General features: G+C 49.1%; 1 protein-coding gene across 2 annotated transcripts in view; it reads right to left on the bottom strand.

Annotated features, from left to right (window-relative positions):
• Window positions 1–111: 111 nt before the first annotated feature.
• Window positions 112–24,817, bottom strand: part of SIK2 (salt inducible kinase 2) — a 71,930-nt gene continuing 47,224 nt past the window's right edge. Inside the window, exons 7-15 of one of the 2 annotated variants that reach the window (XM_048512625.1) lie at window positions 21,318–21,538; window positions 19,582–19,734; window positions 17,282–17,446; window positions 9,597–9,825; window positions 7,577–7,861; window positions 6,516–6,676; window positions 5,830–5,943; window positions 5,155–5,246; window positions 112–4,423 (exon numbers count right to left, since the gene is read on the bottom strand). In XM_048512625.1, coding sequence (XP_048368582.1) covers window positions 3,859–4,423; window positions 5,155–5,246; window positions 5,830–5,943; window positions 6,516–6,676; window positions 7,577–7,861; window positions 9,597–9,825; window positions 17,282–17,446; window positions 19,582–19,734; window positions 21,318–21,538 — 1,985 coding nt within the window. In that variant the 3' untranslated portion in view covers window positions 112–3,858. The remainder of the gene's footprint in view (window positions 4,424–5,154; window positions 5,247–5,829; window positions 5,944–6,515; window positions 6,677–7,576; window positions 7,862–9,596; window positions 9,826–17,281; window positions 17,447–19,581; window positions 19,735–21,317; window positions 21,539–24,817) is intronic. The other variant, XM_048512626.1, reaches the window with a different exon arrangement.

The raw sequence follows: 24,817 nt of genomic DNA, 5'->3' as shown, positions 1-24,817 counted from the left end.
GCTATGTGGGAGTTGAAGCCTTCCCAGCATTTTCCGGACAGGGAGCCACAGACGATCCCGCAGGCTCAAAGATACAGCAAGCTGCAAGATGCCACTTCAGCACACTGGAAGTTTTAAAAACGCACGGTCCACGTTCTTTATTTTGCATTAATTGCTTTTACAGAGTCCAGCATACCAACTGCAAGTAAGGACTACAGATGGGCTCACAAAACTAGTGCATTTCTCCCAAAAGCGAAGACTAAACCCTTTCAACTGTTTTTTTTTAAAAAATACATTAAAACGTACCACACACACACATATTGCACTTGTCTCCATATGAAATTTTTTTAACCCCATGTACATCTCACCAAAGTCTCTTCAAAGGAGCCTGTATTCAAACTAATAAAGCTACTAGTTGCTATACAGTAGTATACACAAATCCTCTAACGACAGACAGCAGGTTCGACAGAAGCGGTTATTTTGAAGTAGCTGTAATACGGGATGGGGGGGGGGGTAGGGGTGGTGCTGTATGGATACGTGAGTGAGGCTTAGGGGAAAATTGGTTTCCTCTACTGTTGTAAGAGAAATGACACCAAATGTTAAGAAACACATGCTGTTAAGCGGAGGGACGCATCTGACTTTGTTTTACATTCAGAATTTCCACTCCCCTAAACTGAGGTACAAGGTGATTTTGCCAACAGAAACGGACATATGCTAGCTCTCTGCACCTGAATACTGATCTGTAGTCACCTTCTAAGGTTAGCTACGGTTTGTGCTCTGTACGCACCACAGAGATACATGTACAAAACTAAGCCTGGCCAGGCTCTCGGCAGTTGTGGGAAAGGGGCTGGTTCCCTGGTCTTCAACAGCCCATGGTGAAAACACGCAGAGGTCGGAAGGCCTGTGAATCCACCTCCTGGAGCATCCATGAATTCCTCCCTTGCTGAAAGCTTGTTTCAGAAGCCAGGAATGTCTGAGAACAGGCCTTCAGAAACCCCCTCCTACTGAAAAACTACGGAAAATAGCTTAGAGTCAGGGTCGGAAAAGGAAGGTCTGCCAGGAGGCTGTCTCCAGTTCACCACAACTGTACACCTCCTGGGCTGTTTGGGTGAAAACTTTTGGTGGGTTGAAGATGCTCAGAAAATTTTGCTGCCTGCCCCTAGTTGGTGCGGGGGGGGGGGGGAGGAGAGAGGGATGGTTGACTTGCCTGAAATGTCTTTGCCCACTGAATACAAAACGGGTAGGTAAAAGTCAAGGGCCTGCAGGATTTCCTTCCCCCTCTGCTTTCAAGGAAATAAGGCAGTTGGTGTCCACTCGCCAGAAGCCTTCTCTCCCTCACCCCCCCCCCCATGTGAAGTGCATAGGATACAGCAGGGAAGGTCTTCTCTTGAGAAAAGCCTTGCAGTTACAGGTTAGATGCAGGCACAGCGTTATTACTCTGGGGAGAAAGGATGCTGGACAGTTCTGGCCAAGACAGCCCAAATGGACCCCTCTCCAAACCTGTTAAGAACAAAGGCCCTCCACAGGAAAGAGAGAATTTCCCAAGGCAAGAAGACCACCCCACCCCCCCTTTGAAAATCTTTCGAGACACAGCTTCCGGCTGCCCCCTGAACTACACTTCCTGCCACTTCCCTACAGCAACTGCCGGCCTGTCAATACATCACTTGCAGCCCTGATAGTCCAAACTTAAGAATGGCAAAGGATGGAGTTTGAAGTTTAGTGCCTGGAATGAAATCGTTTTGAAAAAGTCGCACAGTGTGAACACGGCACACTGGACTTGAGAACCAGGAGCGGGAAAGGGGAGCGTCCCACTCGCTGAGGCCTGGTCCTTTATGAAGCGGGCAAGCTGCGTCCAGGCTGGACCTCTTGAGACCCCAAAGGACAAACAAGCTGAGCAGGAGCCCAAGGGCGTGCTGGGTAGAGGTCCTTCGGCTTCGTCCACTGGGGGGAAGGGCCACCACCGGCACAGAGCCTCCTATGAATCTCTCCTGTCTCCAGCTGTGCAGTTTGGAAGAAAGAAGCGCCCTCCCGCTTTTGGAAGAAACGGGTGGCGGTCTGTGCCGATTTCTACTCCCACTTTATTATGTGTGCTGTTCTTGGGGATCCAGACACCCGCATTTTCCAAGAGCACCTCAGGGGGGTATGAAACATCTGCAGCAGAAGCGGAGGGTCCACATGGTCTGCTTCCCAAACCAAATTTACAGGATACAAGCCACTGCTGCCATTGACCCCCCCCCCCCCCCCCCCCCGCCAAACAAACACCTGGCATGTCAGGAAAAAGCTGAGCTTAGTCCTCATCTCTGACACGCCGTTGCCTTTGTACTCCTGCTGGCCATCGGAAGTGGTACAGAACAGGCACTGGTTTGCCGCTTCAGTGAACAATGAGCCCCAAACCTCCTGAAGACAGACCGTCATCTTGTGCTTAAATACACCTGTGTTGTGCTTAAAGTGTGTCACCTGCTCCCACCGGGATGCTCAGCACCACCAGCATCTTCCTTAACAGCGTCGCACCGTTTCAAACCCCACTCCCGCGACCCATTTGAGGGATTCCCTGTATTCTTCCTATGGATTTCAAGTCAGTGGATCGCACGTCACTTAACGCTTGGCAGAGCAGATGATGCCTATTGAAATTGCTATTGGTTCAACAGTTCCTTGATCCTAAATATTGCTGTAATACTTCAACATTTCATCAATTATGTAGATGACCAAGTCAAACAAATGTGAGGAGAAGTTTTAAGCCTGTGTTCCACATGGTGGAACTCGGGCTCTGAAGGGACTTTGGCGCCAGCATGGATATAAATGGGGTACTTTTCTATTTCAGACAAAAAAGAAAAAAAAGAAAGAAAAGCATAGTTATCTCAAAAAGAACCCAAAAGGCACAGCACTATCACTTCACATGGGTTTTCTGATAAGCTCATCGTGTTTCATCCTTAAATGCTAATCCCCTAACTAACTGTCCAAATATACAAGGCCAACAACGCACACTGTTCGGCCCAATTACAGTCGCCCCTTTTAAACAGAAAAGCAACCAAGGGCAGCTTATTTCAACTTCTCCAGTGAACAGAGCGAGGCCTGGAGGCAGCTCTGAGCAGCACCCCTGCCCCCAAACCACCTTCATCTTCATCCCTCTCCCCGCCCCCTTGCTCTGTTTCTTGGTCTTTGAAGAACCTCATAATACAAGAATTCTGTGGAAATCCTACAAGTCCAGGTTCCTTGCTGATAGAGGGATAACACAGACCTGTTCGTCAAAGATCCAGGGTTTCGTCACGGTGAGTAAAGGTCAGAAATTTCCTGGTCAGCATTGAGAAAAACGTTCCAAGCCCAGCAGTGCTCTGGGTCCCCCAAGAAACAAATGCAGCCTAGTTTGACATTGGCAGCTAAAGGCCAAGGCTGCTGTGACCCCGGCCATGCTACACTCCTGATTTCCCTTAAAAATTAACCCAAGTCTTTGATGAGTTCCACTGAAAAAAAAAGGTATTGCTTTTATTGCCAAGAAGTATGGTGCATCCCACATCTGTTCTCCTTCCTGAGCGTGCCAGGTTCCTTCAGAGAGACACGCAGAACACCAAACAGGTTGCAATGCCCACATTCTGCTCGCCAGCCTTCCTTGACGCTCACTGGGTGCCTGCCTCTCGCCCTGCTTCCATGAAAAGTGCCCTGGTACCTGCCTCCAGCTCCCGCCACCAAGCGTTCCAGGTGAATGACACTCAGCTGTTCCCTGCTAGTACCAAGTAGGAGGATTAGTACATTCACCCACTGGGGTCAAGGATTGGATCATAAGCCATGGATTGTAGGGGTGGAACGTAAATGGAAATCCACACGCATATCTGTCCTCTGCTTTAACTGAACCACCTTCCATCCGGAACGCTCCAACACTTGCTAGTTCACCAAGACATAGCCGCCATGTTGGGGATCCACAGCTTCCATCATCTCACAATCAAAGAGTCCAGGGAACTCCCCAAGGCCTAACACCTCGTAGCCGGACTGGGCCCCAGGAGAGTCAGAGCTTCTCTGGTTGTCAGCCGTTGCTACGCTGCTCTGCTGGGCTGGGTCCAGGGGATATTGATGCTGACCGGCATAGTCTGGTTCAGGTGCGGTGCCAAGTGGCAAGTCACAAGTCTGATATGGATACTGTTGCTGCTGCTGCTGTATGGGAATCTGCGACGGCATCCGAGAGGGCGAGGGCAACGGGTTGAGCTGGAGCTTTTGATACTGGCTAAGGAAATGGTCACACTGCATTTGTTCAGCTGAAGGCTCCATCAGAGGGCTAAGGGGCTGCCCCAGGCCGAACTGGGAAGGGTGTGGCGGTGGGGGCTGCTGGTCTTCGTGGCAGGGGAGGGGCAGCTGGCTTGGCCTGGGGTATGTGCTTTCGGCTATTTGCATCTGGTTGAAGTAAGCCTGCAGCTGGGACTGCTTCTGGAGGAAGAGGCGCTTCTGGTGCAGCCTAGAAGCAAAGGCAACCGGAAAAATGAGTCCAGCCTCCCCACAAAGCCACAGCAGGCCTCTCCGCCCCACTCTTGCATTCTTCCTCTTCTGCAGGGAAGCCCTCGGGTATTTTAGAAGAAGGAAAAGGGACCTAATTCCAACACCCCACCCCAAAGCCACACAGACAAACCCACCAGCCGCCACTGCTTTACTCAAAGCTGGCCTTCTAGGGACTACTTCCAGTTCAGAGGGAAATTTCTGACATTCTCTTTTGAAGGCCAGGGAAGCCAGGCGGAAACCAGAGCTGCTTTTCTACCCATCTAAGTGTCTGTGAAAAGCAACACACACACACACAGAGCACTGGAGGGAGAGGGCAGCTTAGGGCAACCACATTCCCAGCATCCACGGCAGGAGAACCTCTGCTTGGAATCGGCACCAGCGTGCCAGAGCTTCGGACTCCCCCTCCTTGTGGGCAACCAGCTCCCCATCCCGTGTGGAGAGAAGCACTTCAGCCAGTGCGAAGGGAGCTGCACACTCTCTGTGCTGGAGTTCAAGGCTTGCGCATCTTTGGGCTGCAGGTGCACACTCAGCAACTGTCACTCAAGAACACAAAGGCAGCCATCTGCCTCCCCTTTCTACCAGGAGCGCTGCTGGCACGAGGCTGCGTCCAAGAGCACGGACAGAAGACAAAAGGGGCCAGCCTGCTCCACTTCAGTTTACCTGCAAAGGGGTCCCCTTCCGACTTCTCACCTGTGCTCCTGTAGCTGCTGTTCCAGGCTCCGTGGCAACTCCTTGCAAAAAACTTGGCAAGCATTTTGAGCTTTCGAAAGCAGACTGGGCTTCTGGAACAAAACGACAGGTGTACTTACTTGATCGTCCTGAAACGACGTCTTAGAAACCTCCCTTTTACAAATCTGGATCTGCAGCAAGGGTGAAATGGCTGGTCCGAAGGAGGAGCCATGCTGTGCAAAACAAACCCCTGCTACCTGACACTGTGTGTGTACTTTGGGGGGTGGGGTGGGGTGGTAGTCCTAAAGCACTAGAGTGACTTTTTGAGTCTATCAGCACCTCTGGAATTCTGACACAGGGTGATTGGTGTTCACAACCACAAAAAGGCTCCCTATGAGAGCCAGAGCCAGACTATACACAGCAGCAGTTCTTAAAAATCGATTAGTGAGAGAGAGAACGAGCCCTTCGGGGATGGGTGGGGTAAAAATCCAATAAATGAATAAAACCAACACTGTAGTGGAAGTGGGGCCAATCGGATCTCCAATGGCCAATCAAACGCCCTGCTGGGCAGGAGTCCCATCTGGCCCCACCCACACTTTAAGAGCGCCCAGAAAAGTGCTGGAGGAGTCAAGAGCGTTCCCTGTAGAATGACTTGTTGCTCAATCTGGCTTAACGCTTCAGAAGCCGGCACTGTACCTGGAGCCTGTGCTGCAAATACTGAGTCTCTAAGCTTTGCCGCCGGGAGAGCAACTGAGGGTGCATGCCGTTCGGAAAAACAGAGGCTGCTTCCTGCTGCTGGGACGCTTCCTCCTAGTGGGGGGAAAAAAGACCAAGTCAGAACAAAGCGGAAGCCTCCACCCGACCCTCACACCTCCTGCGCCACTCAGGACTCTGAGAATGAATGCTGTTAAGTCAGTAAGTGAGAGGCAGGGAGCCACACAACCAGAAACTCGGCCACTTCAGTAGCCAGGTGACCAGCCAGCCATCTGGGAGCCAAGAAATTTGAAAAGGACGGGGTGTGGAGAGCATCTGTGCCTAATCTTCCTCCATCCAGCCACAGCCAAGACTGGAAAGGAGACTTCCAATTCCCTGGCGCCATCAGCCAATTTGCAGCCTGTGTGCTTGTGCAGGAGAGCTGGAAGGAGCAGCACGGCGGCCCAAGAGTCAGGAAGAAACCCTCCAGCAGCTGGAGCCCTGTGTGCGCTCAGCGAGGGGTGCTTCTTGCCCTTCCCATAACCCTAACAGAATCCACCCCTCCCCCTCTAGCCACTTTGCTTTCTTCCCTTCCCATCGCCTCCTCTTTCCCCGAGCCACAAACGCTTGCTAGGAAAAAAGACACAATTACTGCAAAGGACACGACAGAGCCCGCGGCAATGAAGCACCTGGTGGGGGCTGCTCCCAAGATCTTGCAAATGAGAGGTGGATGTCAGGGCAGGTCCCTCTTCTGACCTCATCTGTTCATACAGCAGCTGGACTTTGTTCAGCTCCAGGATTCCTTTGGTTCGGGCCAGGTTCTGAAGATGCTGTCTAAATGCTACAATTCCTGGAATAGAGGGAAAGCAGAGCAGGCTGAGAAATGAAGCTACTCTAGGTCAGTAAGGTATGTCTGCACTCTGGCGTACTCTTGCATTTTATGGGGGGTTGGCTTGTTGCCCCGGGCTGCTCTTCATGCAGCAAAAACACACACAGACACACTCTTAAAAGGCTAGTGATACACAGGTACCACTCTGTACACCAGAGAACACCAGCAATTAAAGGGGAGGAAAATTTTGACACACTCCGTAGAAATTGCTCATATGCACGCCGCCAACCCCCCCCCCCCTTACTGTGACGGGAATTGCTGAATAGCAGGATGAACAATATCTGATTTTAAATGAAAAATTTAAAAGTAGAGGAAGAGTGGGTTTCATATCCTGCTATTCTCAACCTTTAAGGAGTCTCAAAGTGGCTTACAGTCACCTTCCCCTCATTCCCCCCACAAGAGACACCTTGTGAGGCAAGTGGGGCTGAGTTTGGAGAGAATGTGACTGGCCCAAGATCATCCAGTAGGCTTCATGGGTAGGAGTGGGGGGGAAATCCAGTTCACCAGATCAGAGTCCGCCGCTCTTAACCACGACACCAGACTGGCTCTCCAGATTGAATCCCAACAGAAAGGCAATGCTAAGCCTGGGTTGAGGAATGTCAGGATGCCTGAGGAAGGCTAAGGGCATCCTGGTGGTGCAGGCCCAGGAAGGGAGGTCTGACTTCTACGCAAGGGGAGCTGACTGACAGAAGGAACAGATGTGAGCTGCACAAGGTGCTTCCTATTCTGACAGGTACAAGGGACATGGAAATCTGCTTTAGCAGGTATCCATTCGAGTGCCCAAATTTCCCCATAACACATACACACACACAGCAGCCAGAACCAGATGCCATAACTCAGGGGGGCATCAGCCTAATTTACCTTGCGTCAGCGATGTGTCCGATGCTCTGCGCCCCTCTCGGAAACTAACAGGGGAACGATTGTGGGCCTCTCGTTTCTGGGAGGCCAACACCTGCATGGCTGGATTGGCAGGTCTCAGCCCTATAAAACGGGGTGTCATTCTGGGAGCTGGCTGATTGGCCAGTATCATTTCTTTCAGGGAGGGGGTGTCTTCTAGGAAGTTCAGGTCCTGCTGGAAGGATCCCATGTCATATTCAGAGTCCACACTGCTCAAGGACTGGTTCTCATCCATGGTGTAGACTTTCCCTTTAGCAGATAAGAAAATCCACAGTCAGTGGAACACCAGGGCACGCTAAGCAGTTGTGCCTAGAAGCTGTGGAATATTTGCAACTCTACAAACAAGCTACATCATATCTCTTTAACACTTTCCAACTCTGGAACATAGGACTGATTCACATAAAACCGTGACTTTCCCAGCTTAATAACAGTCATGCAAATGACAAATAACAACATAAAAACAGCAGCCACACTGGATCAAACCAACAGTCATCTGGTCAGGCAGATGCGGTAAGGAAACCCTTTCTGACTCAGGTTCACGGACAACGGCTTTCAATTACTTGACCACTCCCCAGCATCTGACAATCAGACCTGTTCAGCTAAAACGGCCAACAGCCAGTGACAGACCTCTCCTGGGTAAATCTGCCCACCTAAGCCTGTGATCCTGGCCACGTCCAAGACCTCTGAGGAGAACTTCCTCTTGTCTGTCTTGAGTCTGCTGATAATCGGTTTTATAGGGTGACCCCTCGAATTGAGGGAGTATTCAGGGAGAGAGAGAGAAGAGTCGCTCTCCATCCACTTCTACGTGATGAATAAATTGGCTGATTTCTATCCTGTCCCTCTGGAGTCTTTTTTTCCCTAATTTGAAAAGACCCTGGTGTTTTCACCTTGCCTCACGGGGCAGGGGCTCGATCCTCACAGTTTTTTCTCAACCAGGTAGGTTGGGTTTCCTTTTAGGATTTGAGCCAAGCTTTTCCAAAGCTTGCACGCTACTGAACTACGGTCAGACACATGCTAAGATAACGAACAGGACCGTCCCACTTACATCCAGAGACAGTAATGGGCAGGCTTTCAAACAGAAAAGGTTTTTCCCCACAATCAAAGCACTGTGAGTTTCTGCAATGTGACCCCATCCCAACAGATTAGATCACATGGAGAGACTTGTGAAACCCCTCACCTCAGATGACCAGCCTAGCGAGGACATCTGAAAGTGAAACATTATCAGCAAAAGGCTTATTATGAGCTGGTTTTCAGCTTTCAAAGGACAGCAGCCCTGACTCTTTTAGCATTCTCTTGAATTTTGTTTGCTCAAAAGCAGTTTGGGCAATCAGTGATGTTTTAGCAGGCAGCCATGGGGTGGGGGGATAAGGTGGGAATTCCCTCTTGCCACCCCTGAATGCCTAAACAAATACTTTATAAGCATCCTGAAATTTGCACTTCAAGAGGAGAGAGCTGCTTCCTCACCTTTGTGCAGGAATGCTGGAGAGGGGCTCTGTTTGGATTCGTTTGTCTGCCGCCTGCAAACCAGACAAGCACTAGCTGGTGGCTCCTTAGCAGAAATTGTTTGCTCTTCCCAATCTTTGCTCACTGTCATGAGATTATCTGGCCTTCTGCTTGTTTTGCCATCTGTACATTTACCCCTCTTATCTCCCTACTGGACTGCAAAGCAAATTCATCATCAGCTCCGACAGAAACAAAGACCTCGCTTCTCTTTTCTGCACTGGATGGTAAAATTGAGCCTGAGACTTAAATCCACCTCCCCGCTGTGAGCTGTGGGATCATTATACCTCTCCTGGCCTAGAAATTCCGCACAGGCTTCTTGTGCTGCTCCCAGCTCACAGAATGCCACGTAGGTCAATCAGAAGGATGGGAATTAACATGAGCACGACCCAGTCTTAGAAAAGGGCAACATCCCTTTGGGTGCTTGTCAACACAAGCCTAAATTCTCAGCCTCCACCCCGAATGTTTGTTCTTTCTCCCTCACCTGTACGTGGCATTACAAGCAGCTGGTTGGTTACTTCTGCCAGCGTGTGGCGCCGCTTCCCACAGCGAGTGGCTTGCAGGGCAGCAAATGCTTGCGCAGGATCCTCTTCCGACTCTCCTTCGGTCTCTATGCCTTCATCGATCGAGGTTTCCATCATGCTGCTGGGTAGAGACTGGCACCCTTTCCTCACCAGCATAGGGGGAAGAGGATCCAGCAGGCAGCCATTTAGCTAAGAAAAAAAACACAATTGGGGGGATGGGTGAGAGAGGTGGAAAGAAACCACATGGTGTTCAATGCAAGGTGAACATGCCCTCCTGCACCCGTAGTACACAAAACCTCTGTGAACCAAGATAGGAGACCGTTTCACAGCAAAGGCAATCTGCTGACTGAATTCAGCCCAAGAACCCAATTCAGCCCAAGTGAGAAACTGCTTCTCAGAAGTCAGAGTTGTGCTGGTGAGAGATAGGGGAAGCAAAATCAAGGAGGGGCGACCTTTCTGAATGGACTACCTTCTCCTGGTAAGAACATGCCTGCTTGCTAGCTCAGCAAGGCTTTCTCTCCTCATCTCACCCCAAGACAGATAACACAGCCTCATCCTGCAACAGCCCACAATCTTGCCGTACTTTGGCCATTCTGGGTTCAAGGTGAAGGAAAAGAGATACCACCTAAACATCAAGAAGAACTTCCTGACAGTCAGGGCTGTTCGACAGTGGAATGCACTACCTCAGAGTGAGGTGGAGTCTTTTTCTTTGGAAGTTTCTAAAGGGAGGCTGGATGGCCATCTGACAGGAGTGCTTTGATTGTGTGTTCCTGCATTGCAGGGGTTGGACTTGATGGCCCTTGTAGTCTTTTCCAACTCTATGATTCTGGAAAAGTGATGGCAACATTGCTACTCTGATGGAGCCCTGCCATAACAAGTTACTGAGAAACTAAAAAAGTACAACACCACCATGGTAAAAAAGTACAACACCACCAAGTCAGGCTTGCCACCCGGATGAAGATCTGCACACCTTCTTGGGATCTAAAGATTGGGTACAATCAGCCAGGCATTCTCCCATGCCAACTCACTGATAATTAACAGATGTGTGAGCCAGTCCAATGGGGCTCCACTACATGCAGAAGTTCCCAGGACGCTGTGTTCCAGGTGTACTGGCTCTGAGAACTAACAGCCCTCCCAGCCAGCTGAGGAGTGACTTGGCTGCTTTGTACTAATCTGCAGGCATTGAAGCAGCTGTTCCTAAATTCCATCAAGAAATCTGTCTCCTAAGATCAGCTTCAAAATTAGCTAATTGCCGAACTGCTGGGGTAGGGCTAAGTGCCCACTTGTCTGGGAGCGCCTCTTGGTCTAGAGAATCGGCTACATGGGGAACACACATGCTTCTTGGATAAGGCTTTAGTTTTTGAATGTGAAAAGCATCAAGCAGGTGAATTGGGCATCAACATTAAAGGGACATCAGCAAATATTGCCTTTGGAAAGGGGTATGAGTGTCAGATAGGGGCTTTACACCCACACAAATAATACCCAAAAGAAAAGGCTGTCTGTTGTACTGCCCAAAATACTCTAACATCATTAATATGTATTAAAAGGTCAATCAGCTATGTCCAAGGTAGGGGGGTGATGGACTGATGAAAAGACTCCCCCGCAAAAAAGCAGAAATACTGATGAACAGATTTTTAAAATCAAGTAGAAAAGATTTCAGCTTTATGTTTTTTGGTTTTCTCTTTGGGAAATATGAAATTTCAGGCACGTTCCATGAAGGAAAATCTTAGCAGAAATCAAAGGAGGCAGCTCCAAGGTTTGATTCTGTAGCACAAGAAAGAAAACTGCAGGTCAAGAGGACATGTGGTTGGTTGACGGATCTTCTCTAGTGAGTTTGAAGCACCTGAAAATCGGGGGTCTGATACATTATTCACTCACCAGCCTCTTGAGGAACAACCTAGATTCCACCTTGTGATGCAGCTACATTCATTTGTCGCTTAGATGTAGGGTGCACAATGCTTGGCAAGTTCTACATGTGTTTTGATATGGTGCCTACAGTTGGGAGTTGTACATCAACCTCACCATAATTGAACCATCTGACACAAGAGCTCAAATGCCAACTGCCACATCACACAGGCAGCCACTCTTCCATACAACATTCACAACAGCCCATCTAGCAATGCACTAAACACCCAAGATCTTTAGATACCGGCGGCCACCACAGCAGACAGGTAGCACCCTGAGCCATTGGCCAAGCTTTCACCATATACTTCTCTCTGAACTGGGAACTATTATTGCACCTTCTATCTATAACCAAGTGGCTGAATTCAGACAGTGTCTTCTGCTTATAACACTTTTTTTGGGTATTTACATTAGTTATATTTAAAACCCTATCTAACCCCACCCACATTGTCAAAACACTTGGCAGGTTCCAGAAAAGGTACTGGCGGGCACCATGTTGGGGACCCCTGGATTAGACAATCAAAGACAGAAGAACAGCAGGTTTAAGACAACCCCTCTTGCACAACACAATTCAGGTACTTCAAGAAACACAGTTGTACAATGACAAAGGAACTCTGTTCTGTCGCCTCTGAGGCACAACTGTTGCCTCCTCCAACTACCAACTCAGCTATGCCAGAAGGGCCCATTTTCTTGATCAGTAGATGAGCAATGCAAGGTTCTGCAGCTGCCCTTATCTTACCAGTCAAGTCTCCCAAAAAGTACATTATCAAACTACAGTAGGGCTGTTTAAGCAGCAACAGATGTTATGTGTTATATCAGGATATCAAATGGTGAACGAAACATTTGGCTGGCTCAGGAGTGATATGTAAGACAGTCCAGAGCACACGAAAACACACTAGTTGTAAGAGAAACAGGTATGGTTACAGGGGGAAATCCCCATGATTGCCACTGCAAGTCCTCTGCATGAGACTACACGGGCAGACGCTGGTACTCCTGGAAAGAACTCTGCCCACTTTATTTCAGCCTCACAAGGCAGGCAACTCAAAAAACATGCTGTCAGTACTGCACCCCAGTGAATCACAGAGAAGAAAAATTCACACCAGCCTCTTGAACCAGCTCCTGCGAAGAGGCCAATAAAGCAGAAGCATCCTGCTCACCCAGCCCTGACCAAGATGGCCCAGGCGAGCCCAATATCATCCGATCTCAAAAGCTAAGCTGGGTTAGTCCTGATTAGTATTTGGATTGGATCTCACCAAGGAAGCCAAGAGCTGCTGTGCAGAGGCACATAAATGGCAAACCACCTCTCCTCGAAAACCCTACAGGATCGCAATAAGTCGGCGGGGCCTTGATGATGCTTTCCCCCAGAGTTCGGCTTGCCTGTGGTCTTAGATGCTTCCAGGCAAAGGCACACCGTGTCTGAGTGCCCAGGGCAGGGGCCATTTCTGCACTCCCCTCGCCCCAGAGGGGTCAGGGGACCACCTGGACCACGGTTAACAGCACCTTTTGAACAGGAGACTGTCAAGCAATAACCTTGCACTTCTCCGATGCCTCTTTTGGGGCAAGGTTTTAATTTTTAGATGATTTTATACATATATGTTGTAATCTTCCCCAAGCCTGGAACGGGAGGGGCAGTTTAGTAAATCTAATAAAATAAAGGTTACTTAATTTGTTCTGGTTCGCCATTTTAGGGCCAAGGCATATAAGTCAGCTGAGGGGCGGGGGAGGGGGTCTGCCATTTTAACAAGCTCTTCTATAAAATAACAGATTTACAAATATTGCCAGAAAATAGCTGCAGACCTACTTTGTTTCATCTGACTGGCAGTACAAGAGGATATCAGTCTAGAAAGCCTCACATGTGCTGCTCTTACATAAATAAATATAGAAACCTCCCAGACTGGCAATCAACACACCACTGGTATAATGTGAATCAGATGGAACAAAAACACGCCAGTTTTAATGAGGCAATTAATGTGCAAGAGCAGAAAAAGGGACAGAGCAGACATTCGCCCTCATACAGACACACTCGTTTCTGACCTCTACTGTACTTCGGATGCAAGAACTGCCATCTCCTTCCTCTCCTGCCAGCTCACATCTCTGAAGTTATTTCCCACTTCCCTTTAGGGACATCACCATGGAGTCTAAACTGGATGTGTCAACCTGCAAGGCTGACTGGAGCCACTGCACCCTTGCGCAACTGCAGAGCTGTCGCTCCTCATTAGTCAAGTTTCATGCTGGCCTGTTAACCATCGAGGGGCAGGAACTCTATGCTTCTTTCCTTGCATAACTACCTGGAGCAAAACCTCAGGGAGTGGCAGTTTGGTTACAGATTCTTGGGGGGGCGGGGAGGGGGGTAGCTAGCTGTCAACATGTTTGAGACAGACGCCTTCTAATATTTTCTGACAACTTGGAGGTCCCAGAAAGCCTCATACTGTCAATGAAATGAACTAAAAGCAAAAACAAGTTAATTGCTGTTTGTTTTTGCTTTTGGTATATTTCATTGACAGCATATCTCTGTCTGCCAAGTCGCCAATATCTCATAACGTCAGCAGGAAGAAAACAGCCGAAACTGCAGCTGAAGATTAAACGATTCTCAGCTCAAAGGAAACTTGAGGGCAGGTAAGCAGACAAACCACACCTGAAAGCTGCCAGGGCAAAGGAAACACCTGTTGCCCTAAATAGAGAGAACCACAAAGATTACCTTCAACCTATTACGGGGAAAACTGAAATCCAGCTAGGAGGATCCTCCACACTATAAGGCCTCATATTTGCAAAGATGGAACCAACACTTGTGAGACAATAAACTGTTCTAGTTAGTGTCTGTGTAGAAGAAACGCTGATACGGAAATTGGGTATTGGACAGAGAACATTGATGTTAGAGAAACACAGTGAGTGGCATCACAGCAAGACAGGTCTTTTGTGTGTTGTTGTCTCTCCATATGTTTCACAGCAACTGCCAAGCACAAGATTAACTCACTAAATAATGTTCTTATTGCAGGCTCTTCAACTATATTTCCCACGGGCGGAAGGGTTAACAAGACACGTATGCATGATTAACAAGGGAACAGTCAGTCTATGAAGATGCCTGTCCTGACATTTATTTCCTTCTTTGGCCTTAGACTATTTCTGAAGAAAACCTCCACCATGAGATTTTCACAATTTAGATCTTCACTGAAGCGTGTACCTCCTCAGAGAACATTCCAAGGCCTCTGCCTCAGCTGTTCCAAGAGATCCTCTAGTTCTGTCTATCTTCTAGTATTTGTAGATGTTTTATGGCCATTTTGTTTATAAAAAATAAAAATACCTAAATAAGCATCCATCTTTGGCTCAGTTTCCTGCTATCCCAGGAACTGACCCATGAGGCCAAGAAAATGGACCCCTGGATAATGACCACAAATAGTCTTTCTCCTCTGAGGACAGGAGGACATCTTGTGTGGGACCTTCTGGAGCAGCGTCCCTATCTGATGGGTGGGTCATTGTCTACATGTTGCAGCACTCTTCATCTGAAGGCTGAACTATATGTACGTGATTTGTAATGTTGAACAATGTAGACCAGGGGTCCCCAAACTTTTTAAACAGGGGGCCAGTTCACGCATGGCCAGAGCCCAGCCGGGGGCCGGACCAAGTGCCGCTCGCGGGGGGGCGCCATCCATCCGCCCTCGACCCGCCCCTGGCCGAGCCCCCCACCCCTGCGGTCCCCTTCCAATCCGGCCCTGAAGCTCTGCCGCCTTTCTCTCTCCCCCCTTTGCCGCATTGGTACGGTCCCCTCCGGCCGCTTGGAATGAGCAGCGAGTCGCCCGCGCTTGAGGCTGTTTGTAAACCTGCGGGTCGGGGTGCCAAGCTCCAGGGGCCGCCTGGAGTTTGGCACCCTGACCCCCAGGTTTACAAACAGCCTCAAGAGCGGGCGACTTGCTGCTCATTCCAAGCGGCCGGAGGGGACTGTACCAATGCGGCAAGGGGGGGAGGAGAAAGGCAGCTCTGCAGGAATGAGCAGCGAGTCGCCCGCGCTTAATGCTGTTTGTAAACCTGGGGAAAAGGAGATAGAGAAGGGGGAGATCCGCTTCTGCCCAGCGGGCCAGATAAATGTCTTTGGGGGCCTGATTTGGCCCCCGGGCCGTAGTTTGGGGACCCCTGATGTAGACTGTTGACCAGTTTGCAGCTTGCATATTTCTTCCACCAAAGTGTGTTTAGCTCACATTAGTGTCTGAAGACCAGACTTAATGAGCAGTGATGCTTACTGGTGCAACCAACTAGCAACCTTGAAAGCTTCAATTATCTGAGTGGAACTTATGGCAGCCCTGGACACCCGTTTCCTCTCATCCGGCGGGCTAATGGAACCAAAAGGCTGGTTCAGATGATAATGACTTAACCCCACTCCTAATATCAAGATTGTGCCCGGACAGCCTTTTCTTCAGACATTTTGCCTGAATGCAGCTCCAGGCCTCAGGGTAGACCACAGAACTGGCTCCTGGGTGAGCCTTTCCTATGCACGCTTTGTGTGCGTGTTGCTCCCAGCCTTTGGGTAGGTTCCTGTGTGAACCTGATCAATAATGGAGGAGATAATTTACCACAGGCATGGCTGTTAAAAGGAGTCTCCGTCTCTGTAGCTGCTTCCTGGCTTAGTAGTGGGAAGTTGAAAAGCTGCTGTAAAGTCTGATTGTAGGCTGTAGTTTCTTCCTCCTACCTCTCCTAAACTCTCTAACTCTGCCTGGGTACTGGAGATAGAAGGAAAAGCAAAATAAAAGGATAAAGGGGAAATAAACAGTAAGGAACAAAGTATAGATGTTTAAAAAGAGAAAATAAAGGAATGTTAGTACGGGACTCAGAATTTATGCCTAATGCTGCTCTCCCTGTCTGAAGTAGGAAAATAACTGAGGAAGGGTGACTCCCATTACAAGAGACAGGAAGTGGAAAGAATTTGTTCCTGCCTCCCTGAAGGAAGAAATGGGAATCACCCAAGCAAGAAGTCCTCCTGCCTCAGAGGGAGAAGTCCCTTCCTTCAGTAGGCCTACATTTCTAGGCAGCAGAATTCCAGCTGGTGCAAAGTGCTGTTGCTACCCTGGCATCAGTGAAGGGATGACAATTTTAACCTTTCCTGAATGCACTGAGGCATTTCAGATGCCAAGTTTATCTTGTGGTATTGGAAACCACACTGTTTTAAATGCAAGGCCTTTTCACCTCACACAGCACAATCCTGAAAATACCTGAGGGCTCCACTTCCTTCTACTATGAAATAAGTCAATCAATCTGTCTTCTGAAAACACTCATTAGCTGTCCATGTCTGATCTTATCAGCAGATGCATCATATGAGGGGAGGGGGAACACACATCACTGTGGTATTGCTGCCACAGCCGAACACTGTTGCAAGCATCACAAATAAACAGGAACCGCTGTCCAGCTAATTGAGAAAGGCAAAATCAGCTGTAGGTCTCCAAGGCGCTTGTATTAAACTGTGACCACCCTCCCTGGCAAAAGAGTGAGGTCTGAGTTGTGCAGAAGAGCTACACCAGCTTCATCAGGCAGTAAATCTGCCACTCCAAAATTCTGGGAGGTTGTAATATGGCACATTTCCATAGAAATCATAGAATCATAGAGTTGAAAGAGACCCCCAAGGGCCATCAAGTCCAACCCCCTGCAATGCAGGAACACACAATCAAAGCACTCCTGACAGATGGCCATCCAGCCTCTCTTTGAAAACCTCCAAAGAAGGAGACTCCACCACACTCTGTGAACTTAAAAAATTTACCTTTGGCGTGTCAATTCGCTCTTCCTCCATGAAAGCAGATTCCGCCTGGCAGCCAGAAGGGGGAAACGAGAAAGCTTCAGCAGCAGAAGTGGCAGGCAGGCCAGGGGACCTCAGCAGCCTGACATTTTGGGGGCGCAGATTTACAGGTGCCGCTGCTGCCTGAGCCTGCAGAGAATTAGAGAGGTAGGAAATCAGAGCAGCTGGAAGGCACACAGCAGAAGCAAACGGAACTAATAAGAAATGAAAGGTTAGTGATTAGGGAGATTAAAAATCATTTTTCAGAGCCTGGCCAGAAAAAAGCCACAAAGGGAGCATTCTACTTGCAACTCACTGAACTGTTCAGAGCAGAACTGTTCTCACTGTTGCTGTCCCTCACAACAGTCAATTAAAAAATAACCAGGTCAATAGGTCCTGCTCTTTGATGCTGGGACACCTGGCACAGTGTCGTCGTCATTTAATTCATTTACACCCGTCTTTCTCCTCAATAGGGACCCAAAGTGACTCACTTCACACTCCTCCCCTCCATTTTATCCACCGTGATGCAGTGGTTAAGAGTGGTGGACTCTAATCTGGAGAATCAGGTTTGTTTCCCCACTCCTCCACATGCAGCCTTGGGCCAGTTACAGTTCTCTCAGCTCCCCCTACTCACGAGGTGTCTGCCGTGGGGAGGGGAAGGGAATTGTAACCCACTTTGAGACTCCCCATAGGTCAGAAAAGGAGGGCATAAATCCAAACTCGTCTTCATCTTTGTAACAATCCTGTGAGGTAGGTTTGGATGAGTGAGTTTAATTGACCCAAGGTCACCCAATGAGTTTCCGTGGCAGAGTGGGAATTTGAACCTGGATGTCCTAGATATTAGTCCAATGCTCCAACCACTATGTTCTTTGCTGAGGGAAATTGCCTCGTTGGCTCCTGACTGGAGCTCCAGAATGTTCTGTGCTGCAGCTGTGAATGCACAGCCCAGATGAAAGGCCGTAAAGAAGAATGTGTTTTTCCGACGGCTCGCGTTTGCTCTTAAACTGCCATTTTAAGTACATGCTGGCTTAATGCTAACTAAACTGGCATCGTGCTGATTAAAGAAGAAGCCCAGGCTGCCAGACGCCTGCCAGCACAGAGACGGCCACGGCAACATTTGCCATTCTGACCCCGCAGGCAGATGCTGCTCCCTTGTCTCCAAGCACACGGCACTCAATTGCTACACACACACAAAAATAATTTTAAAAAATTGCAGCAGGAGAATTCAGAATATTTGGGGATCTGCTGCTTCCCACGGGCTGAAAGGTCAAGGGGTTTTTTGTTTGCTGAAAGGAAAAGCAAGGGCCACGGCCATCTCACGTTAGGCTCCAGAGGAGCAGTGAAGGTCTGCGGCATCTACTTCAGGAATTCCATCGGGGCTTTTGAATCTGAGGCCAGGCCCCCAGGGCCTGTGGCAACAACAGGACAAATGTTCCCCAATGCAATATAACAGCAGCACGTTTCACCAACTAGCTTCAAAAGTACTGCGCAGCCTGACTGCTTTCCAAACCACCAGCTTGTATATGAATGCGCTAATGCTGGCTGGAGCGCACCCAACAGCTTCGGGCTCAATACTGTCCGTGACCTGCATGTCAGGAAAATCACACACATCTCCTTAAAGCAGAGGCCACTGCGATTTACAGAAAAGGCCACTGGCTCTTTAATGCCACATGAATAATTAATAAGCATGTGGCCCAATTTGTAAGGGGCCCACAATCATAATAGTAACCACAGTATCGTAAGGTAAGCCAGCATTGTCATTCCCACACTGCAGGCAGGGGTGCAGAGGCTTGCGGGTGGGGTGGGTGGGTGGCACTGGATGGTCTAAGCTGGGCACTCAGTGGCAGAGGGGAGATGCGAACCAGAGACTTCCTGACTCATAGCACGACATTCTTAGTCACTACAGCATGCTATTTTTAAAAGGCAAAAAACACCAGATGTCTTTGGTTGCTCTGAGTCAACTTTTGCTGCATCTGGAGTGCTCAGCTTCCGACAAACTATCAAGGCTGCCCCCTCCCCTAGCAGCACAGGAGAACAACGCTCAGTGGAAATGCATCAGACCACCCCTTGAGTTCAGTTGCTTCTCAAATACAGGACAATGGGTCACAGCAGATACCTGTCACACACAAACCCCCTGCATGGGGCAATTGACAAGAGCTTCAGATTCTGAAAATGCAGGGAGGAGAAAGGATTCTCCAGAACACCGCCGGCCCAGGTTGGAAGACAATTATTGCTGGGACTGACTGCAGTGTGAGTGGCAGATCAGCCTAAAATGGGGCAGTTACCTTGGCGACTGTCTGTTCAGCGATGGTACTTGGTCGGCGCTGACGGGAATCCAGCCGCTGATCCACAGGGAAACTGCTGCGATGTGACTTGAGTCTCTCAATGAGCAAGTAATAGATAGCAGCAAAGTGGTTGTAGCTCTTGTTCTGCAGGGACTGAAGGGAGACAAAAGCAATGTAGGTCAGTGCAGCCATGTCTTTCATTGCTCTCCAGAGCACGACCATGCACAGGGTACAAACAGTGGCCACACTTCTGTGGATGGACTGCATTTCGGTCTTGGGTCCTAACTGACACATGGATTTGGGTTGAGAAGAAAATTTCACAGAAGCCAGAAAGGTTAATGAAAACACCTCCCTCATATACATACATGTGGCTTTTCCTGCTTCCATAGGACATGCAAAATCCTTCCAGTGCCTTGTTGTGTGTTTTTGGAAAAGGTGGCTTGATTCTGTCCAGCTTAGCTCTGATCACCTGGGGAGGGGGCTCATTGGCCCCAGGAACAGCAGACTTATGAGGATGTCTCTGCTGCAGAGGTTACCCCATTAGCTGGGTATGCCAGTGAGTTCTCAGCAGGCATCTTGCTCATCAAAAGCAGGGAAGTGCTATAAGACAACCTCCCAAATCCTGAATAACAATGGGAAATAGAGCTTTGTGGAAAGAGAGGCCCAAGACACACCCCCCCCCCCAAAAAAAACAAAACTGGCTAGGAATATTAATTCTGGCTAAAAATATCAGCAATTCTAGGGGAAGTGATCACACAGACTCCTCAGGGAGCATTTCAGCATTTATTTCTAGTAAGAGGCTTGATTTGGAATCCTAGCAGACATAAAAAAATAAAGACAATTGCTTGCTTGCTTTTTCCAAGAACAGTGTTTTCTCACTTTGAAAACACAAAAAAGTGGGGTAAGTAGAGTTGATTTCCTGTCTTGTTTCTTTCATTTCCCCCAGTACATTGGAAACCAGCACTGCAAACATAAGCCCATGAAAAAGAATCCCTTGGGTGTTGTGGGTTTTCCAGGTTGTATGGCCGTGTTTCAGTAGTATTTTCTCCTGACGTTTCACCTGCGTCTGTGGCTGGCATCTTCAGTGATTCTGGCTGTGACAATACAAAACTTCCCTTACTTAGATTATTCTAATCTGCCTCTCCAGGGAAAATATTACCCATTGTTACCCATCCAGGTTGAGCCACACAGTTAAGGTTTTTGTAAACCAAAACAATATCTTCCCTAAAGGATCGCATTCTGTTTTCGTGCTTTGAAAATAAGAAGAAAATTGTAAAAGTTCCAAAATATGTTGGCTGCAATTCATATTACATAGTGAAAATGCCAAAGACTGGGGTGTGCGTGTGCGTGCGTGTGTGAGGCTTTCAAACATAGATGAGAACCTAAACACTTAAACAAAATACCAGTTCGGAGTCAATGGTGTTGAAACACTCTTCTGAACCCTGAATATCCCCTGCACTCTGACCACGTGTTCGACTGCAACTGCTATGAAATCCCCAACTCAGCACATGAGCAACCTAATCTACACCGTGGGATGAAGTGCAAACATACCCTCTGCTAAACACCTCTTGTTATGTACTAGCAGCATACATGCCAAAACATGCCCCCTCAAATCAAACAGCAAACCTCCTGTTTCAAAAGCACAGACTCCATTAAAGTCTTGTACACTTGTGTGAAACTTGACGATACTGAATGACGAGAGTGGGGTGGGGGGGGTGCCAAAAAAGAGGTTTTACCTCAATGGTTTTTTGTTGGTCTATTCCCAGGCTGTGCATCAGTCGCAAAACCTGCTCATTGTATTCTCCGATGGAAGGCTCATTCTCTTGTCCCTGGGGGTAAAGAGCAGGCCTCTGGACCGGAACCTCGATTAGCATCCACTTGTGCTCTTTAATTTGAGCAATTGTCAGCCTTTTTGATGGGTCTAGGACCAGCATCCTCCGGATCAGATGCTCACACTCTGCATGGACAAAAAAGGGAAGAGAGTGAGCTAATCTGGGACCTAGATAAATGGTGATTCCACTGACAGAGTTACTCATTTAGTACTTATTGATAGAGGCCATTAACAATAAGAAGCTTAATTTTGACACCAAGCAAGTTCCTGCTAGAAATAAACATAATCCTGAAGCTGAGGACTTTAGTTTGTACAAGGTACAAAATCCATTTCTCCCACAGGTGTGCAATTATGGAGAACAGCGCAATTATTTCTAGCTTCAGGCATGATAAAAGGAATAATAATAATTCTTGGCATCCCTGGGGACAACTGATGGGCACAAAAGCACAGACATGTGAACAAATGAAAACTATAAACTTAGGAAGAAAATATCCATATTTCTCAGATGATCAAGGTATTTGAAGAACTACAGTGACGTGACCATGGCTGCAGTGCAGAGAATCCTGCCTTTCACCCCAAAAGCACACTTCCTGGCCATAAACAGGGTCTTTGTGGGTGGCAAGAAACAAAAATCCAAGGAAACAGTTATTTCGGACAGTGCATCTTGCACCATGCTGCTAGGCCAGGGGTCGGGAACCTTTTCCCCTCAAAGAGCCATTTGGCTCACCCTCCCCCGCTCACCCCCCCACCCGCTCGCGCCCCCCCGCCTGCTCACCACCACCACCACCACCCCCGCCTGCAGGGCAGGCGTAGATGGGTCCGGCGGCTCGGCCTGGCCGGCCGCCGGAACGGCAGAAGACAAAGCCCGCGGCGAAAGCGCCCGCCCTGCTCCTTTGCAGGGCGGGAGAAGAGGACCCCGGCGGCTCGGCCTGGCCGGCCGCCGGGCGGATGAAGCGCCCGCCCTGCTCCTTTGCAGGGCGGGAGAAGAGGATCCCGGCGGCTCGGCCTGGCCGGCCGCCGGGCGAATGAAGCGCCCGCCCTGCTCCTTTGCAGGACGGGAGAAGAGGATCCTGGCGGCTCGGCCTGGCCGGCTGCCGGGCGGATGAAGCGCCCGCCCTGCTCCATTGCAGGGCGGGAGAAGAGGATCCCGGCGGCTCGGCCTGGCCGGCCGCCGGGCGGATGAAGCGCCCGCCCTGCTCCTTTGCAGGGCGGGAGAAGAGGATCCCGGCGGCTCGGCCTGGCCGGCCGCCGGGCGGATGAAGCGCCCGCCCTGCTCCTTTGCAGGGCGGGAGAAGAGGATCCCGGCGGCTCGGCCTGGCCGGCCGCCGGGCGGATGAAGCGCCCGCCCTGCTCCTTTGCAGGGCGGGAGAAGAGGACCCCGGCGGCTCATGGAACCGCAGAACAGCGGCGGAAGAGCCGCATGCGGCTCGCGAGCCGCGGGTTCCCGACCCCTGTGCTAGGCAGTTCTCCAAGGAGTACCTTGTTCTTACAGCACTCAGAATGCTGTCAGCCCCGCCATCAATCCCACCCCTTTAAAATTAAGATGGATTTGGATAACCAGATGCCACATGGTAGCTACTGCATGGAGAAGCAGTCATCAGAACTTGGATGCACAGCCAAGCCCAGCATTATCTGCTTCAACAGATTGCTGAGTGGCCACCCACAGTTACTTTGAAGCAACAGAAGAGTCTTTCAGTACTGCTGACTAAGCTTTCGAACAACTATCACACTACTGATTCAGCTCAGGAGCAAGGTGTGCTAAAAGGCTCTCCCCACTAGGAGATATCTGCTCACCTGTGACCTTCTCCTGTAGTGTCAGGATGCTGTGACTAGAAGCAATGCAGGAGAAGGTGATGAGCGAGCTAACACCTGTTGCGGCTGCTGGTCAGGATCAATGACCCACTGGGAAATTGGCCAATAAGTTAAGGGCCAACACTACGGTCTGAAGGACCTTTATACCCTTCTAAACCCATTGGCTTCAATGGAATGTAGAAGGATATCACTCTACTTTGGATGGCACAACACCCAGACCTGGGCCCCGGAGTCCATCCCTCTTGACTCCATGGAAAAGCAATGCAATGTTTAAAGAGGACAACTCTGGGCCAGAATTTTGTATTTGGTTTGCTTAGGGTCACTGTTTTAATTTGAGCGGTTGCTTTCAGCGGCGGCTAGACTACTCTTCCCCAAGCCGGATCGCGCTTACTCACCCCTCTAAGGACTTCAGACAAACACAGACTGACACAAACAGACTACGAATAGGGTTTTTTTGCCAGAGCCAAAAAACGCGTCTGCTCTCTGCAGAGGCAGGAAAATACTGAAGAAGGTGACCCCAAGACCTCACAGGAAGTACATGGAAGAATTTCATCATTTCCTGCCTCTCTGCAATTGGTCGAGATCACACCTACACAAGATGCCCCACTCCTACAGTAGAAAAACACTTTCAGATCATAGGCAGATGCAAATGTTAAATATGAAAAGGCCTCTTGTTTTCAGTGAATGCGGAGCAGAAACATGGCTACATCAGAAGGGGCTGGCAAACACTCAAAACAGAAATCAAGAGCTGTGGCTATGCTAAACTCCGCTGCTTCATATTGATGTATTTGGGGCTATGTAGGGATGGGTGGAGGATGATGATGTATGAGTCTGAAATTGCATGAGTCTGAAATTGTATGAGTCTGAAATTGTGTGCATCGAGGAATGCTGCTGTAAATTTCGTTGTGCGTGCACAATGACAATAAAATGCTTATGCTTATGCTTATGCTTATGCTTAAGAATGAGGAACAGATCGAGGCAGAGGTCATGAGCATGCCCTGTGCAGTGAATATACATGTTCAACTAACACACACAGAGAAACACTTCCTGTTTTTTTTTTTAAGTCAATAGATATTACAGGAAAAGCCTTTTAAACCAATTCGAATTAAGCAGTCTGAATTCTCAGTGTGGCACTAAAAGTCAATGTAAGTGGGACAGCTTTGCTCTGCTACTTAGGGAGTCCAGCTACTCTCTAGAGCATACCAAGCAGTAGATAAGTACTAGTCCCAAGTACTGAGAATGCTGCTTGGATCAGGGCTGCTTCACTTGGCCAGATCAATCTTAGTCTTAGGCTTCACAAAACGTTCAATGCAGATTCTGCAGTTACATTATTGCTCTGTCTTAGACTTAAGTCCGGTGTGGAATACAGTAGGTGTGTAGGGAAGGGGAACATTGTGGCTCAGTGGCAGAGCATCTGCTCGGCATGCAGAACATCCTCGGGTCAATCCCCACTGCGTCCAGCATGGTGTAGTGGTTAAGAGCAGGTGGATTCTCATCTGGAGAACCAGGTTTGATTCCCCGTTCCTCCACCTGAGCAGTGGAGTCTTATCTGGTGAACCAGATTTGTTTCCCCACTCCTACATTCCTGCTGGG

Source organism: Sphaerodactylus townsendi, linkage group LG12 (genome assembly GCF_021028975.2).
Source record: "Sphaerodactylus townsendi isolate TG3544 linkage group LG12, MPM_Stown_v2.3, whole genome shotgun sequence".
NCBI classification, from domain to species: domain Eukaryota; kingdom Metazoa; phylum Chordata; class Lepidosauria; order Squamata; family Sphaerodactylidae; genus Sphaerodactylus; species Sphaerodactylus townsendi.
This window is presented reverse-complemented; position numbering and strand designations above follow the sequence as displayed.